We start from the raw sequence: 19,282 nt of genomic DNA on the forward strand, positions 1-19,282 counted from the left end.
CCAGCCCAGGTAACACAGTGAAATAACTTCTCTACTAAAATATAAAAAATTGGCCAGGGGTGGTAGCATGCGCCTGTAGTCCCAGCTATGCAGGAGGCTGAAACAGGAGAATTGCTTGAATCAGGAGCTGGAGGTGGCAGTGAGCTGAGATGGCACCACTACACCCCAGCCTGGACAACAGAGTGAGACTCCAACTCCAAAAAAAAAAGAATAGTCAATATAGTACAAACTGAAAAGACAAAAAAGAGAATACTGATTCATTTTAGAATTTTTTTTTTTTTGAGACAGAGTCTCACTCTGTTGCCCAGGCTGGAGTATAGTGGCGCAATCTCGTTTCACTGTAACCTCTGCCCCTGGGTTCAAGTGATTCTCCTGCCTCAGCCTCCCACATAGCTGGGATTCCAGGTGCACCCCACCACACTCAGCTAATTTTTGTATTTTTAGTACAGACTGGGTTACACTATTTTGGTCAGGCTGGTCTCAAACTCCTGATCCACCCGTCTCGGCTCCTAAAGTGCTGGGATTACAGGCATGAGCCACCGTACCCAACCATTTTAGAATATTTTTTATGGTAAAAGTAATACCCCAAAAAGCAGTGATGACTCAATAATTACACTTTAGCTGATCAAACTGTAAACTGCTCAGTTTTCAAGCATTTAGGTTAACCAAGATGGGCAAAGCTTCAGAATGACCTAAATTTGAAAAATATTTTATTTAGGATCTCTCTGTTTCAGATAACTCTTACCTGTAGTACTCGTTCATGAGCAGGATGCTCTTTTAACTCTATTAAGCGATCCAGAACTATAAGTTTTACATTGTTGTCACTCTCCTTAATAATTAAATCAATGTAACACTGAGCAGCGGCCTATATAAAAAAAGATATACATTTTAAGAAGTTATTCATCTATCATAAACATAAAATCTGAAAATAAGCCGGATGCGAACATGTGCAAACACAAACACACACACACACGCAATGTCCCATGAAGCCAAATACACTCATTAATCCCTGTACTAGGGTTTATGCATTTTGTTCTGAGGAATGGGTTCCTCTAGTCCCTTGTTATTTTTCAAACTTACAGAAGATTAGAAGCATTACAAATTAAAAGGATGAAAAAGGGCTGCTACAGGTAGAAATACTAACAGCCGAAAATTAAGGGTTGAAACTAAGGAACAAGCCAGAGAAAAGAATCCCAAGAAGTACATCTATTAAGCATATTTTAGTTTAGAGGCAAAGTCTAACTCATCTGCATTGCTGGACAGAAATAACTAGAATATAAAGATCACCCAGAGTTATTAAAATATTTTAGTATTTATAGTAATTATTAATAAGACTACAAATGTGGCCGGGCAAGGTGGCTCACGCCTGTAATCCCAGCACTTTGGGAGGCCAAGGCGGGTGGATCACGAGGTCAAGAGATCGAGACCATCCTGGTCAACATGGTAAAACCCTGTCTCTACTAAAAATACAAAAAATTAGCTGGGCATGGTGGTGTGTGCCTGTAATCCCAGCTACTCAGGAGGCTGAGGCAGGAGAATTGCCTGAACCCAGGAGGCGGAGGTTGCGGTGAGCCGAGATCACGCCATTGCACTCCAGCCTGGGTAACAAGAGCGAAAACTCCATCTCAAAAAAAAAAAAAAAGAAGAAAACTACAAATGTGTGAAGTATTTTAGAATGATAGAATATCCATACTGATAGGAAGGAAGAAGGAAGAAAAGGAAGGGAGGGAGAAAACAGAAAGAACAGCCCTTCCTTGCCTAAGAATTCCAATTAGTAAGTATTGAATGAGAAAAATAGAAAACCCACCATTAGAATACCACAGTCATAATTGCTCTAAGAAAATCCACTGATGGATGCTAAAATAAGTAGGAATGAATTTGAGGAACAACGGTACATTTGCATAGTTTCAAAGTATCTTCCCACACAATGCTTACACATTACACTAGAAGAAATCATAAAACTGGAAAATCTGGCAGATAGCACGTTACCAGTAATAAGATACACAGACATCGTAGGCCAGGCACGGTGGCTCATGCCTGTAATCCCAGCACTTTGGGAGGCCAAAGTGGGCGGATGATGAGGTCAGGAGATTGAGACTATCCTGGATAACACAGTGAAACCCCATCTCTACTAAAAACATAAAAAATTAGCTGAGCATAGTGACACATGCCTGTAGTCCCAGCTTCTTGGGAGGCTGAGGCAGGAAAATCTCTTGAACGCGGGGGGCGGAGGTTGCAGTGAGCCAAGATCAGGCCACTGCACTCTAGCCTGGGTGACAGAGTGAGACTCTGGCTCAAAAAAATAAAAAATACATAGATAGATATAATGTACTCCTTGAAAAGGACACATTATTTCTGTGATATTCTTTCCAAAAATGTACAACCTCAATCTGAGAAAACATCAGACAAACCCAAGATGAGGGATATTTTTACCAACAAACCAGCCAGGATTTTTCAAATGTGTCAAGGTCATGAAAAATAACAAACGACTAAGAACTATCACAGATCGGAGGAGACTATGATATGACCACTAAATGCAATATGGGATCCTAGATTAGATCCTGGAACAAAAAAAGGACATCAGTGGGAAAACTGATGAAATATGAATAAAGCCTGTAGTTTGGTTAACAATATTGCTCTAATGTTAATTTTGTAGTTTTGACAATTATACAATGATTATAGAAGATGTGAATATATGAGAAAGGCTGGGTGAAGAACATATAAGAACTCTGTCCTATGTTTACAACTTTTCTGTAAGTTTAACATTATTTCAAAATTAAAAATTAAAAAGAATTTCAAGTTTGGAGGGTAAAGCAGTAACTTCTCCAATTTAAACCATTTGGTTTTTAGAACAGCTCATTCCCTGAATAGACTAGGGGTTACTGATACAGTCTTAATAGACTAAATTGAAGAAAGGTAATATTCCATTACTGAAAACACTCACTAGAACTTAAAATATACATGTAACATATATCTTTCAGTTTTTACTTTTTAGAGACAGGGTCTCGCTCTTTCACCTAGGCTGGAGTAATCACAGTTCATTGCAGTCCTAACCTCCTGGGCTCAAGCTATTCCCCTGCCTCAGCCTTCAGAATAGCTGGGACTATAGGCAAATGTCACCATGCCCAGCTAATTTATATTGTTTTTCATCTTGCTCTGTCACCTAGGCTGGAGTGCAGTGGCACCACCATAGCTCACTGCAACCTCAAACTCCTGGTCTCAAACGATCATCCCACCTCAGCCTCCCAAAGTATTGGGACTCCAGGCATGCACCACCACACCTAGTACCAGCTAATTTTTTAAAAAATGTTCCCTACAGACAGTGTCTCTGTTGCCTGGGCTGGTCTCAAACTCCTGGTTTTAAGCAATCCTCCCAGCTTGGCCTCCCAAAGTGCTCGGATTTTAGGTGTCAGCCTCTGCGCCCTGCCACACATGCAACTTTTGACTCCCCAAAAACTTAACTACTAATAACCTACTGTTGGCCAGAAGCCTTACCAATAACACAGTTGATTAAAATATATTTTGTACGTTAAATGTATTATATAAGGTATTCTTACAATAAAGCTAGAAAAAAGAAAATGTTAAATCATAAGGAAATTATTTACTATTCATTAAAAGGAAATAGATCATTATAAAGGTCTTCATCCCCAACCTCTTTACACAGTAGGCTGAGGAGGAGGGGGAAGAAGAGGAAGAGGAGGGATTGGTCTTGCTATCACAGGAATAGCAGAGGTGAAAAAAAAGTCCATGCGTAAGTGGACCTGTAGAGTTTGAAACTGTGTTGTCAAGGGTTAACTGTACTCTCATTCTGTCTGCATCTGTATGTGTGTATGAAAGCAGGAAGGAAGAAGGGAAGACTGGACAACGTAAGGCATCAAATCGTTTTACAAAATTTGTATTTGTTTTCTCTGTGCCATATAACCACACGGTAAATTGCAATGTCACTAAATTACGAGTGCTAAGACAGAAAATCTATCATCTAATCTGGCCCCAAAAGGAATCACAGTACCTTGATTGCAGTTGGTGCACTGGAGAGTGTCACTAATGTCCCAGCAGCTTCATATTTTACAGCAGGGCTGGATGACTGTAATAAGTTATAGATGCAGCGAATAAAACGAGCTCTTTCTGATGGGTTAGCATGACAGACCTAGAGAAGAAAACATTAAGACCTCAACTTATTTCAGGAATGCTGGTTTTCCAATGGAATTTTTTTATGGATGTCAGCTTATGGGGTGCTAGTTTTCTCAATCTCAAAGCTAAGAACAGTCTTATGAGGACAGATGAAAATGTCAGCCAACACAGGATGAGACACTATGACATAACACTGGTAATTTCAGAAAGAAGTTAGATGCCAACAAAAACATAGATAAGAAATGGTTTCACTAGACAGGATAGTGTGAACAAAATGATTTTTACAGCTACTCACTCATTTATTCATCTTATAATTTATATTTTTAATGTTTCACAAAAGGTTTTCTGATGGCTTAAAATAATGTGTATGCTATACACAGTGAAAGAGAAAAAGAAAATGTAAAGTAACAAAAGCAAGGACACATTAACACACTAAAATAAGGGTACACTAAAATAAGGGTACACTAAAATAAGGGTACTGTCACAGGATATTAAATTTGGTCCTAAATTTTTATTCTGGATGCCCAAGAAAAACATGATGATGATATAAATCTCAATAGCTAATAAAAGCAAAATATCAGTTTTTCAAGCAAGAAAGATAACATAGTTTCCCCAAGTACTACTACTTCTTATTTGAGATGCTATTCAGTACTGGAGAGAAAACCACAAATTTCTATCCCATTCTAAATGCATCCTGATTCCTTTACTTGTGAAAAAAATGTCCCTTATTGGGCCGGGCGCGGTGGCTCAAGCCTGTAATCCCAGCACTTTGGGAGGCCGAGGCGGGTGGATCACGAGGTCAAGAGATCGAGACCATCCTGGTCAGCATGGTGAAACCCCGTCTCTACTAAAAATACAAAAAATTAGCTGGGCGTAGTGGCGCGTGCCTGTAATCCCAGCTACTCAGGAGGCTGAAGCAGGAGAATTGCCTGAACCCAGGAGGCGGAGGTTGCAGTGAGCCGAGATCGCGCCATTGCACTCCAGCCTGGGTAACAAGAGTGAAACTCCGTCTCAAAAAAAAAAAAAAAAAAAAAAGTCCCTTATTTCTCTTTTGAAGTCAGTATTTGTATTCGATTTTCCTAAAATACAGATAGTCAAATCTCTATTACATGAACATGACTTAAAAGCTATCCCCATTTACTATAACATGGACCCTACTAAACAAGTCATTAGATAGCAGAGAACTGCTAATTTTGAGAACCTCAGTGGCATCCTAAACTAAACACAAGAATTAAAAAGAACTATAGGCTGGATGTGGTGGCTCACGCCTGTAATCCAAGCACTTTGGGAGGCTAAGGTAGGTAGATCACAAAGTCAGGAGTTTGAGACCAGCCTGGCCAATGTGGTGAAACCGCCTCTACTAAAAATACAAAAATTAGCCGGATGTGGTAGTGCGCACTTGTAATCCCAGCACTCAGGAGGCTGAGGCAAGAGAATCGCTTGAGCCCAGGAGGTAGAGGCTGCAGTGAGCTGAGATCATGCTACTGCACTCCAGCCTGGGCAACAGAGTGAGACTCCACCTAAAAAAAAAAAAACAACTATGTATTTATAGTCTTGGTTTCATCTTAAATTTCCAAAATCCTGGCATCTTCTGTTAAGAGGAGCCCCTTTCTCACAGAAGCAAAGACAGCTATTATCAGTTAGTAGTGTCTACCGTATGTGTTTTGACCATAGTATTTAATAAAGCCATTCTGGACCTACATTTTGTTGGCCTCCAATGGATCAACAGCAAAGCTGAATCTTACTGTACCTTTTATCAGAACATTTACATTGTAATCAGCTCTTTCAAAGAATGTATCATATTAAAGTATTGTCAATATAGTACATCATTTAAAAATCCAAAATTCTTAACTGGTTTTAGATTTCCTGTCAATGGCTTACAATGTCATATTAACGTATTTAAAGTTTTTCTACTCTCTTTTTCAAACAGGGAACATAACAAGTATTTAAGGTCTTTTTTTTGCTTGATTTGAGTAGTCTGATATATATATTCAAGAAACTCTTGAATTTTATTCTAAAGCCTAATTCATAATCTATTCAGTGACTGGGAAGTTCACAACGATTTATTTGTAGCTGTACTTGCTCAAGCCATGGATTTTTACTGAAATCTTTATGGAGGTTTAGAAAGGATACAAGCAAGTATTCTACCTGGAAAATACAATAAACCAAAAGTAAAAGAAAAAAAAAAAAACTTTAATAGGCTATGCTATAAAACATTTATATTATTGAAATATATTATCCTAGCAATTATCATCCCAGAAAGAAACTAACCCTTAAACCGTCTTAAACTGCTGAGTTTATTTTACTCATCACAGATTATCATTCTTACCTTATAAATCAGTTCAACAATAACCAACTGCAGAATATCTCCAAATGTTTGAACTTGATCAATACAAGTACTTAAGTAATCCAAAGCTCGATCCTAAAAAAATAAGAATATATCATACTCCACCTCGTTCAATAGAAGGATTTAATCCATCTTAAAAAAATATACACATTACAACTCAATATAAAACAAATGAGGAGATCAGGGCAAAGAGAAATTAATTTAGAAAATAAAGAAGAAACCAAGAATAAAGTTAACACATAAAAGACATAAAGTTAAATGTATTTTCTGGAAATGAGCCACAAGCCTGGGGTCTAATTTTCTAGCAGCTAAACCAAAGAGGGAAAACACTATGTGTTGTGAGATTCATACAATCAAAATCAGTTGCTTAGGTGTATTATTCCTATTACTGAGACCTAAAAGAAAAATCTCCTATGTGTTATCATATATCGGACACTGTGATACAGAGAACTATGATGTTGAAAACATCTCTGCAGTAAAAGTATCAATAAATTTTATTGGACTATTTCTGATTATGTCCCTCAATGTAGGTTGACAACATAATGCCAAAAGCACTGGTTAGTAAAACCAATTACACACGAGGACAAAACACTGTGGCTGATAAAAGCAGCTTTCACAATCTTGTTTAGGAAGACAAAACAACAATATCGAATACCACTTCACCTGCTCATTAACATGGCTACTATTTAAAAAAACACAAAAAATAACAAGTGCTGGCAAGGATGTGGAGAAGTTGGAACCCCTGTGCACTACCAATGGGAATGTAAAATGGTACAGCTGCTGTGGAAAACAGTATGGCAGTTCCTAAAAAAATTAAAAGTAGAATCCACTGTATATCCAGTAATTCCACTTCTGGGTATATACCCACAGGAACAGAAAACAAAGTCTCAAACATATATGTATACATCTGTGTTCACAGCAGCATTATTCACAATAGCTAAAAGGTTGAAGCAACCCAAGTGTCCACCAATGGATGAACAGGTAAACACAATGAGGCATATATTTACAATGGGGTATTACTTAGCCTTAAAAAGGAAAAGAAATTCCAACACACGCCACAACATAAATGAACCTTGAAGACATTATGCTAAGTAAAATAAGCCAGTCACAAACGGACAAATACTCTATGATTCCACTTATCTGGAATACTTTTTTTTTTTTTTGAGACGTAGTTCCACTCTTGTTACCCAGGCTGGAGTGCAATGGCGCGATCTCGGCTCACCACAACCTCCGCCTCCTGGGTTCAAGCAATTCTCCTGCCTCAGCCTCCCGAGTAGCTGGGATTATCAGCATGCACCACCACGCCCAGCTAATTTTTGTATTTTTAGTAGAGACAGGGTTTCACCATGTTGACCAGGATGGTCTCAATCTCTTGATCCACCCGCCTCGGCTCCCAAAGTGCTGGGATTATAGGTGTGAGCCACCGTGCCCGGCCTATATGGAATACTTAGTGTAGTCAAAATCACAGAGACAGAAAGTAAAATGGTGGTTGCCAGGGACTGAGAGGAAGTGGTAATGGGGAGTTGTTTTTTTTTTTTTTTTTTTTTTTGAGACCAAATCTAACTCTTGTCACCCAGACTGGAGAACAATGGCACAATCTCAGCTCACTGCAACCTCCGCCTCCTGGGTTCAAGTGATTCTCCTGCCTTAGCTTCCCGAGTAGCTGGAATTACAGGCGCCTGCCACCAGGCCTGGCTAATTTTTGTATTTTTAGTAGAGATGGGGTTTCACCATTTTGGGCAGGCTGGTCGAACTTCTGACCTCAGGCAATCCGCCTGGCTCGGCCTCCCAAAGTACTAGGATTACAGGCGTGAGCCACCATGCCTGGCTATGGGGAGTTATTTTTTAATGGGTACAAAGTTTCAGTGTTGCAAGACAAAAAAATTAGGGGATGGAATGTAGTGATAGTTCTATAACATTATAAATGTACTTAAAATCACTGAACTGAACACTTAAAAATGGTTAAGATGGTAAATTTTTTTGTTATGTGTATGTTACCACAATTTTAAATAATTGGGGGGGAATTCATTAAAGAAAATCTGGGGGGGAAAAGTGACAGTATCTAGATTTAAGAGGAATGGAAGGACTCCGTATTTTTCAGTCTTCATGCATATCACTGCCCATATTTTGGTGATAAATACTTGCTAAAAAATTTCGAGATTAGATGGCATCAAGGTGTACAGAGTAACTGCTAACCAAAAGTAGATCCATATACTTTAACCACCAGCAGACCAGGATGTAGAGTTGGCACCCACGTATGAAAACTGAAGAGTCTAACAGGATACACATCTACACTGAAGGCCACCCTATCTCCACAGGCAAGGCTAAGGGTATACCTATGCAAAGCTACTGCTTTTCTCTACTAAACAATTTTAGATCTCTACTAACATAAGAAAGAACAGGCAACCAAAGCCCCAAAATAGAGGACAATAGCACACAGTCATAATAATTTTAGTTTTTAAAAACTGTAAGGTGGTTGTTCTAAAATACCTCTTCAATGTTTAACTGGAAAAAAGAATGCATATATATGCATTATTTTAGAGAAAGGTTAAGAAAAAAATGTATTTTTATACAAGTCCAAAAATCTAAAAATACCAAACTATATAAACCACATGAACTATAAACAAAATTACTAAAATCATGATTAAGCCTATGTAATACTTTTCTGACTTAAATACAGTTATAAAAGTATTTTTTAAAAAGTACTTCACCTGATCTGCATGAATTAGCATCATAAATGCATTCCTTTTGCAACTTGCATCCTTCTCGTTCACCAGAAAATCATGTATCAGTTCAGGAGCATCAGGTATAAGATGTTCAAAATTTCTTTAAATAAAACAAGTAACATCCATATTTAATAAAAACCTACTTTACTATTATAGTAACTCTCTGGACAATACCAAAGTTAAATTTAATCAAACTTTGATGTTCAAAATTTCTTTAAGTAAAACAAGTAACATCCATATTTAATAAAAACCTACTTTATCATTATAGTAACTCTCTGGACAATACCAAAGTTAAATTTAATCAAACTTAACAACATAAATGATTCTTATGCTTTTTAAGACTTTTTTTTTGGCTAGAGTGCAGTGGAGTGACATTGGCTTACTGCAGTCTCCGCCTCCCAAATCAAGGGATTCTCCAGCCTCAGTCTCCTGAGTAGCTGGGACTATAGGCATGCACCACCACGGCTGGCTAATTTTTGTGTTTTTGTAGTAAAGACAGGGTTTTGCCATATTGGCCAGGCGGCTGGTCTCATACTCCTGACCTCAAGTGATCCACCTGCCTCAGCTTCCCAAAGTGCTGGGATTACAGACATCAGCCACCACACCCAGTCTGCTTTTTGAAACTTTAAATCAATTAGAATTGGTGGAAGGGAACACAAAGTTACACTTTCACCTATTAAGTTATCAAATTATATGTTTTCTAATTCAATACAGAAAAAGGTGATTTATTCAACACGCCATCTGTTAACTAGTATCTCTAATATCTGTTGTACATACATTTTTTTTTTTTAGAGTCTCGCTCTGTTGCCCAGGCTGGAATGCAGTGGCATGATCTCAGCTCACTGCAATTTCCAACTCTTGGGTTCAAGTGATTATCCTGCTTTAGCCTCCCGAGTAGCTAGGACTACAGGTGCCTGCCACCACACCTGGCTAATTTTTGTATTTTTAGTAGAGATGGGGTTTCACCATATAAGCCAGGCTGGTCTCAAACTTCTGACCTTGTGATCCACCTGCCTTGGCCTCCCAAAGTGCTGGGATTACAGGTGTGAGCCACTGCACCTGGCCGTTGTACATACATTTTGAGCATATCAATATATTAAGAATTACATTAAGAGGAAAAAATAGTCCCGTGAATTTTATTAGTTGTGCTCAATATTTACTTACAGACTCGCCTCTTCTTTTGGAAATTTAGAAGTATTAGTATAGAGAAGAGTGAATACTAGCTTAATGAAATCCATCACCTTGCTTCAACAATTACTAACTCATAGCTAGTTTTGTTTCATCTATATCCTTGTCAAATTTCCCTCTTTTCATATTATTTTGAAGTAAATCACAGGCAATGTATCCTTTCTTCTGTAAATATACTGGTAGGTTTCTCTAAAATCAAGGACTCTTGCAAAACTAATTATTCCTCATCATATCTCACAAAATTAATAATTTCTTAATATGTCATAGACAGTGTTCAAATTTCCAACTCTTATAAATGTCCTCGTTTTTGTATGTGCACTACAGTTTAAATTCTAAAATTTGTGTAGGCTGTATGGGAACATTAAAGGAACTAATCTACATTATTAACCAGAATACCACTTGCCTTAACAGACAAAATCTAATAGTAAAATAACTATAAAATTATATCTTTTTTTTTTTTTGAGACAGAATTTCACTCTTGTTGTCCAGGCTAGAGAGAAATGGTGCAATCTTGGCTCACTGCAATCTCCACCTCCTGGGTTCAAGCAATTATTCTGCCTCAGCCTCCCGAGTAGCTGGGATTACCAGCATGTGCCACCATGCCTGGCTAATTTTTTATAGTTCTTTTTTAGTAGAGATGGGGTTTCACTATATTGGCTAGGCTAGTCTCAATCTCCTGACCTCATTACTTGCCCACCTCAGCCTCCCCAATTAGGAGTGAGCCACTGTGCCTGGCCTAAAATTATACCTTAACCAACAAATCTACTAAAGTACAAAGATGCTTATAAAAATTACATTGTAGAGCAGGCACAGTGGCTCACGCCTATAATACTAGCACTTTGAGAGGCCGAGGCGGGCAGACTGCCTCAACTCAGGAGTCTGAGCCAGCCTGGGCAACATAGTGAAACCCTGTCTCTACTAAAATACAAAAAAAAAAAAAAAATTAGCCAGGCATGGTGGCGTCCTCCTGTAGACCCAGCTTCTCTGGAGGTTGAAGCAGAAGAATTGCTTGAACCCAGGAGGTGGAGGTTGCAGTAAGCTCAGATTGCACCACAACACTCTAGTCTGGGCAATGGAGTCAGACTCTGTCTCCTCCCACCCCCCCACCCCCCAAAAAATGACATTGTAGTTCTTAATGGATTGACACCTGTGACTGTAAAAACTGAGCATTCTAGCTTCATCTAACTGGTTCCTTAAATTGGTTTAAAAACCCAAAATCTCAGCCAGGTATGGTGGCCCATGTCTATAATCCCAGCACTTTGGGAGGCTGTGGTGAGTGGATCACTTGAGGTCAGGAGTTCGAGACCAGCCTGGCCAACATGGTGAAACCCTGTCTCTAAAAAAAAAACAAAATTTGGCTGGGCATGGTGGTGGGTGCCTGTAATCCCAACTACTTGGGAGGCTGAGGCAGAAGAATCACCTAAATCCGGGAGACGGAAGTTCCTGTGAGTTGAGATCACGCCACTGCATTCCGGTCTGAACAACAAGAGTGAAGCTCCGTCTCAAAACAAAACAAATAAAAACAAACAAAAATCCAAAATCTTCAGCTAAGAATTAGAATCAGAACTGAAGCCCTTCTCATTTAAAAAGTTTCCCCCTCAAAGCTTCTAATGATAAAAAGAAAACACCAACATTCCACAAAAAGAATTCTAAAACAAGGTCAAAAGTTCAAAGCTTATAGAGACTAAGCAAGTGAACATATAAAGTGGCTTGGAGTAATATGGTTCAGAATGATAGGCACTGTCATAAACTGGAAAGTATATAATGTATTTAATGGGGTTCTGATATTCAATTTCAGCAGAATGTTGTCATGTGGAAATTAAGGCCAGCGCTGCCAGATCTTTTGACTTTTCAATGTTGTTAATAAGAAAACACACAGTGCTGGCCAAACAAAACGTATCTCCAAGCTATATTCAGTCTGTAAGCAACCATTTTGGAACCACTAGTCTAAAAGATTAAGACTAAACGGTCCTCACAGAACGAAGCCAAAGCAGTTTCTTTGTTTACCTATAGATGGTATAGATCGCCAAAACAGCATTTCTTCTAACATAGCTGTGTCGATGCTCCAAACATGCACGAATAGCTGGCATTAAAGGTTCTAGCAATTCTGCTTCTTTCAATTTGCAAAGAAAACGAAGAGTAGATCCTCGAATAAATTCATTAGGATGTTGAAGATCCTGATATAAAAATTTAAATATGAAATGCTGAGTTTCAGCCTTTTACAAAAAGAAAATTTTGATACAAAACTTTCCAGTGAAAAAAATCAAAATAAGCTTGATTTTTTTTGAAATTATCTAGATTACCAGATAATTTCCTTCATATTCTTGTTGACTGAATCAATTTTTACCTATCTCATCAATATCTTACATGTGTATCTCTGTTTTTTAATTAATATATACACATAAAATGCATAGAAAATGTCTGAAGAGTGACAATAAAACTTCTTTTTTTTTTTTTTAAGTGGAAGCAAGTTTATTAAGGAAGGAAAGGAATAAAGAATGGCTACTCCATAGGCAGAGCAGCCAACAATAAAACTTCTTACAATAACTCTTTACAACTTTAATTCCAAATCTCTACAACTTACATCTTATCAAAGAATCAATTTTAAAAATTAAAACAAAGCCCATCCTACCAATTTTACAATTAAATTCAAAGCAATATTCAGAAATAATTATAATTTGGTTTACCTTTCTGTATGCATCACATACAAGGATCATCTCATGTAGAAGTCTCCCATCTGGAGTTGTTTTAGGAACAATTTCCCAAAATACCAGAAGTAATTTCTTGATAGTATGATCCTGAAGAGGTAGCACAAAACGAATGATGGTCATCAGAAGTCCAGGAAGTTTTTCGCCATTCAGAATCATAATGATTACTTTCTTCAAAGCTTCAGTCTTTGACTTTACATCTCCTTTTTCTGAATCAGAAATTTAAAAAAAACAAAAAAAGCACAATTATTTCAAAAGAAAACTCATCACATAAATTTAAAACGAATTAACAAAATAAAACGTACCTTCTTACTTTGCTATCAGCAATGGTAATAAAGGTACAAACCCAAGTGACAAGAGTACTCTACCTGGCTCTGTCACAAACAAGCTGTCTTTGCTCAAGTCATTTATCTCTGGATCTCAGACTCTTCATATATAATATGACGGCAATAGTTTAGATTTCTGGTTCCTAACCAAGTTAATGTAGAAACTAGTCCCTTATCTCTCAACTTATACTAAAATAAAATCTAAATGGATTAAAGCCTTAAATCTAAGACCTCAAGCTATGAAACTACTACAATAAAACATAGGGGAAAATCTCCAGGACATTGGTCTGGCCAAAAATTTCTTGAGTAATACCCCACAAGCAAAGGTAACCAAAGCAAACATGAGCAAATGGGATCAAATGAAGTTAAAAAGCTTCTGCACAGCAGAGGAAGCAATCAACGTAATGAGACAACCCACAGAATAAGAGAAAATACGTGCAACTACCCATCTGACAAGGGATTAATAACCAGAATACATAAGAAGCTCAAACAATTTTTTTTTTTTTTAAGAGACGGGGTCTTGCTATGTTGTCCAGGCTGGAGTGCAGTGGCTGGCTATTCACAGGCACGATCCCACTACTGATGAGCACAGGAGTTTTGACCTGCTCCATTTCCTACCTGTGCCAGTTCACCCCTCCTTAGGCAACCTGGTGGTCCCCCGCTCCCGGGAGGTCACCATATTGATGCCGAACTTAGTGCGGACAACCACATCAGCATAGTGCACTACAGCCCAGAACTCCTGGATCAAGTGATCCTCCAGCCTCAGCCTCCCAAATGCTGGGACTACAGGCAGGTGCCATTGCACCTGGCAGAACTCAAACAATTCTACAGAAGAAAAGAAATCTCATAATCTAATTTTAAAATGGGCAAAAGATTTGAACAGACATTTGTCAAAAAAAGATATACAAATGGCAAACAGACATATGCAAACATCAGTTCAACATCACTGATCATCAGAGAAATGCACATCAAAACTACAATGAGGTATCATCTCAGCCCAGTTAAAATGGCTTTTATCTAAAAAACAAGCAATAACAAATGCTGGAGAGGATGTGGAGAAAAGGGAACCCTCATACATTTTTTTTTTTTTTTGTGAGAATGTAAATTAGTACAGCCACTATGGAGAACAGTTGGGGGATCCTGAGAAAACTAAAAACAGAGTACTATGATTCAGCAATCCAACTGCTGGGTATATATCCAAAAGAAAGGAAATGAGTACATCAAAGAAATATCTGCACTCCTGTTTGTTGCAGCATTGTTTGCAACAGTCAAAACTTGAAAGCAACCTAAGTGTCCATCAACAGATAAATGGATAAAGAAAATGTGGTACATATACACAAAAGAGTACTGTTCAGTCATAGAAAAGAATGAGATCCTGTAATTTGAAACAACAAGGATGGAACTGGAGGTCATTATGTTACGTGAAATAAGTCAGGCACAGAAAAACAAACTTCACATGTTCTCACTTATTTGTGGAAGCTTAAAATCAAAACAAACTCATGGAGATAGAGTAAAAAAATGGTTATCAGAGGCGGGAAGGGTAGTGGGAGGGAAGTAGGGATGGTTAATGAGTATAAAAAACAGAAAAAATAAGTTAGACACAATATTTGATAGCACAACAGGGTAACTACAGTCAGTAATTTAATTGTACATTTAGAAATAACTAAAAATATATATAATTGGACTGTCACACAAAGGATAAATGCTTGAGGCGATAGATAATCCATTTTTCCATGATGTGATTATGCACTGCATGCCTATATCAAAGCATTTCATGTACTCCAAAAATATATATACCTACAGTGTACCCACACAAATTAAACATTAAAAATATAAAATTCAGAAATACAGTTTTCTTATTTGCAAAACTGCTTAAAAAGATGAAAAGTTAAACCTTACTGGAAAACACGTTTATTCCAGTGTTAACTGTTCTTTTGGTTTTACAAGCTAAGTAACATGAAGTTAAGTGCACGATGGAAATAAGATATTCCAATACACATCCTCAACCTGATGCCTAAAAAAAAAATAACCAGCTACATTAAATATATCGAACTGCACAAAAATTAGGACATTTTGAAGAATATCGAAACTATTACAATTTCTTTATAACCCAAAGAACAAAGTTATTTTGGTTTTACAAGCTAAGTAACATGAAGGTAAGTGCAGGATGGAATTAATATATTCCAGTATACATCCTCAACCTGATGCCTAGAAAAAATCATTAGCTACATTAAGTATAATATATTGAGCTGCACAAAAATTGGGACACTTTGAGGACTATCTAAACTATTACATAGATAAACTGAGATGTTCTATTTCAAACAACCAATATTTAGTCTAAAGAAGTTCACATTTTTAATAAAAGGTCTATTGAAGAGATCCTAGAAAAACTTATTTAGACAAAAAGTAAGCATTTCTAATTATAAAAGAATATGAAATATGAGGTTTCTATTTTCGTTTTTTTCCTTTTTTCATTTCATTTTCAAAATAATATCAAAGTTTACCTAGATCGTTTTTTAAGCTAATTTCAGATGGTGGTTCCGAATCCATTGGCACGTTAATTAACGTGTAGCACACGTTCTCAGCAGCCGTCATGATTTCTGGTTATGTTATAATCAATCCTTGATGTAAGATTTAAGGATGTCAGATAATCTAGAAAAATAAACACAGGGATATCATGACATTTTTTTTTTAACCCACAAACCAGTAACTATAGTGATCTTTAAAGTATTAGAAAGGGCAGGTCAATCTACATCGTGTTCCCATAAAAATAAATTTTAGTAAAAACCACACTGCCAGCTCCAGCATAAGGTATATTATCTATCACTCCCTCATCGAATCCCGGTCCGGTGTTTGAGAATGTTGTACAGCAGAATGAAGGCCCACAGAGCCGTGACAGTCCCCCAGCCCCACCCAACAATGTTATGGAACATAAGATTTTTTACACAACACACAATCTGCACGCTCAAGTTAAGAGACCCTGTGCCTGAATACTCTGCCAAAACCCTAAAGCGCTTTATCGCAGTCCCTGGTGGGTTCCGACTGTTGTCTGCGGGTCCCTTAATCCGCGCGTGAAACCCCCACCTCGGCCCACCTGCTTCCTCCTCCCCTTCCTATAGCAAAGCAGGCCTCGGCCAGAAAGAGTAAGCCTCAGGGTCTTGGGAGGGAAAAGACCCCCCCTGGCCAATACAGAGGGCGGGATGGAGCGTCGGACTCGGAGCTTCCTAGCTCCCCGCCCCCACCCGGTCCCCTTGGCCAGGCCCAGACGCAAGCGGCCTAGTTGCTCCCCTTCCTCATCTTCCATCTGGAGAGCCAGTTCTTCCGACTCTGGCCGACCCACCAAGCGTTCGGGATTGGAGCCTTGTGGCCCACGACGAGGCTCCGAGGGGCAGTGGTTGGGGCAGCCGCGGACCCGTCTACTCCAACTCCAACCCGCAGCAGCGGCGGCGGCTCCAGAGTCCTCGGCTGACGTGGAAGGGGGTAGGGCAACGACGGAAGCCACAGCCACCTAGCACCTACGGCCACTCAGAGAGGACACGCTTTCTATGTTGAGCGCTTGCGCGCTTCAAGCATACACTGTTTTCTCCCTCTTCTCTCGTCTAGGGGTGGATTAGGCCGCAGAGCAATGAAACCGCTTATTTTATAGTTTCTCCTGCAAGCCAAGCGCTGAGTTAAGCACGGTCTCATTTAAAAGCTAACTGGAAATCGTTCCTTCTTAAAATAACAGTCAAGGGGAGGAAGTGCTTGGAGAGAGGGAAACTTTTACAGGGCTGTGTTCCCGTGAAAAAGACCTCAGGACTGGAAAGTGGAAACCCAGGAATCCTTTTTCTTGCTCACCTGCTAATAAACTGGAAAAGTAACTAATACTATTGGGAAAGTAATTTCAGTTATTTTATTAATGATCGCTAGATTAAAATCCTTTTCTGTTCTTAAATCGCTAGTAGTTTAAATCTGCCTCTATGCAGGAAGGGCTGGAGTTACTTGAACATCGAAAGTCACATTGGTATAATTTCTGCTCTTTATTTAATAATGACTTCTTTCGTGATCCTTTCTGAGCACCCAGTAGATTAGAAAAAAAAAATTTATGCATAAAGGGACATAATCACTGTTTTAAAGGATTTTACATATCTACGAAGACCTAATTGTTAGCAGCTGCAATCAGCCATAGTAACTTTCAGTTTTGCCCATTTGAAGTTCCATAACACGCCCCACCCCTACACCCCCTCCCCTCAAAAAGGTTTTATGACCAATTATTAATAAAAAATATTTTAAAGCTTAAGAAAAATATTGTGAATAAAAACAGGTCTGGCAGAAACTGCCCTAGTTAACAGGTTCATCTCAGGGAGATAGAACACAAAAAGTGCCTCATTTATGCAGGATCCAGCTCTTTTGAGATTTCTCTTTTTAGAAACATCAAGTAAACTATAAATTCTTTGAGCACACAAAATGTATCACAAAGGTCATGTGTTGACAGCACTTTGATTGCCCCCCTGTGATTCTATACATTCATTTTTAAAAACATTTAGTCTTAATTGTAGAGTGACAAGAATACAGAGATCCCATATACTCTTTACCCAGTTTCTCCCAATGGTACATCTTGCATAGTTATAGTACAATATCAGTTTCAGGAAATTGACAGATGTAATTCACCCAACCTTATTCGGACTTCAATAGTTTTACATGCACTGGTTTTTATGTTTACTTGTAGACTTTTTTTTTTTATCATGGTTATATGTGTGTGATCACCAACCCAGCTGAGACACTGAACAATTCCATCACAAGGTTTCTCATGCTGTCATTTGTTAGCCATAGCCACCTCCCTCTCCAACCTGTGGCAACCACTAATAATTCTCTATGATTTTTATCATTTCAATGTTATATAAATGGAATTATACAATATAATCTTTTGAGACTGGGTTGTTTTTACTCAGCATGATTCCCTTGAGATCAGCCCAAGATGTATGTACAACAGAAGTCTCGCTCTGTCACCCAGGCTGGAGTGCAGTGGCATGATCTCGGCTCACTGCAACCTCCACCTCCTGGGTTCAAGCAATTCTCCTGCCTTAGGCTCCCAAGTAGCTGGGACTACAGGCGTGTGCCACGACACCCAGCTAATTTTGTGTATTTTTTTAGTAGAGACGGGGTTTCACCGTGTTAGCAAGGATGGTCTCGATCTCCTGACCTCATGACTGCCCGCCTTGGCCTCCCAAAGTGCTGGATTACAGGCATGAGCCACCACGCCCAGCCTGTGTATTCGTTTTTAACACAGAAGTTTTACAAATGCAGTTATCTCATTTCCAAGCCCACTTGACTTACCAAGAAGTGACAATCTGTCAACAAGAAATGAGGCCAAAAAAGGTATAAAAACTAGTATACACTAAGAAAACTCAGTTTAGGGCCATCATGGTGTAGGACTTAAACCATACAGACTTCATTTGCCTCAGAGGTTCACTGTGTTACAGAATAACTTTGAGGTTTTTCATAACTCAAGTCATTAAGGAAAGTATTAAATATGAAAATGCAAGACAATGTAATGTTTTACATATTACTTAGATCTGACCCTAAAATTGTCATTGGCAGTGTGTATGTTTTTCCATATTCTTAAGTACAAAGAAAGCTACTTAAATGGGTATCAGGACCTTAATATTGGCCTCACTAACTCTTCCTGACCTGTTGTAAAACACACTTTGTTTTGGGCTTTTTTACTCTAAGATATAACTCTATCACTTTGAATGCCTTTTAAATTATAAATGCAAAGACCCTGTCATTAGATCAAGGACCATAGAAATTGTGGTATCTAAGAAGTCAAGGCCTAGAGAATAGGTACTTGCCCCAAATCACATAATGGCCAAAGAG

General features: G+C 38.4%; 1 protein-coding gene across 1 annotated transcript in view; it reads right to left on the reverse strand.

The window, feature by feature from the left end:
- The window catches only part of COPB1 (COPI coat complex subunit beta 1), a 48,876-nt gene extending 31,963 nt beyond the window's left edge, over window positions 1–16,913 (reverse strand). Inside the window, exons 1-8 of the mRNA XM_003919862.3 lie at window positions 16,767–16,913; window positions 15,931–16,078; window positions 13,080–13,309; window positions 12,400–12,569; window positions 9,190–9,304; window positions 6,461–6,553; window positions 4,010–4,147; window positions 746–865 (exon numbers count right to left, since the gene is read on the reverse strand). Coding sequence (XP_003919911.1) covers window positions 746–865; window positions 4,010–4,147; window positions 6,461–6,553; window positions 9,190–9,304; window positions 12,400–12,569; window positions 13,080–13,309; window positions 15,931–16,021 — 957 coding nt within the window. The 5' untranslated portion in view covers window positions 16,022–16,078; window positions 16,767–16,913. The remainder of the gene's footprint in view (window positions 1–745; window positions 866–4,009; window positions 4,148–6,460; window positions 6,554–9,189; window positions 9,305–12,399; window positions 12,570–13,079; window positions 13,310–15,930; window positions 16,079–16,766) is intronic.
- Between the last annotated feature and the right edge of the window lie 2,369 nt (window positions 16,914–19,282).

The sequence above is a fragment of the Saimiri boliviensis genome, chromosome 6 (genome assembly GCF_048565385.1).
Source record: "Saimiri boliviensis isolate mSaiBol1 chromosome 6, mSaiBol1.pri, whole genome shotgun sequence".
NCBI classification, from domain to species: Eukaryota; Metazoa; Chordata; class Mammalia; order Primates; family Cebidae; genus Saimiri; species Saimiri boliviensis.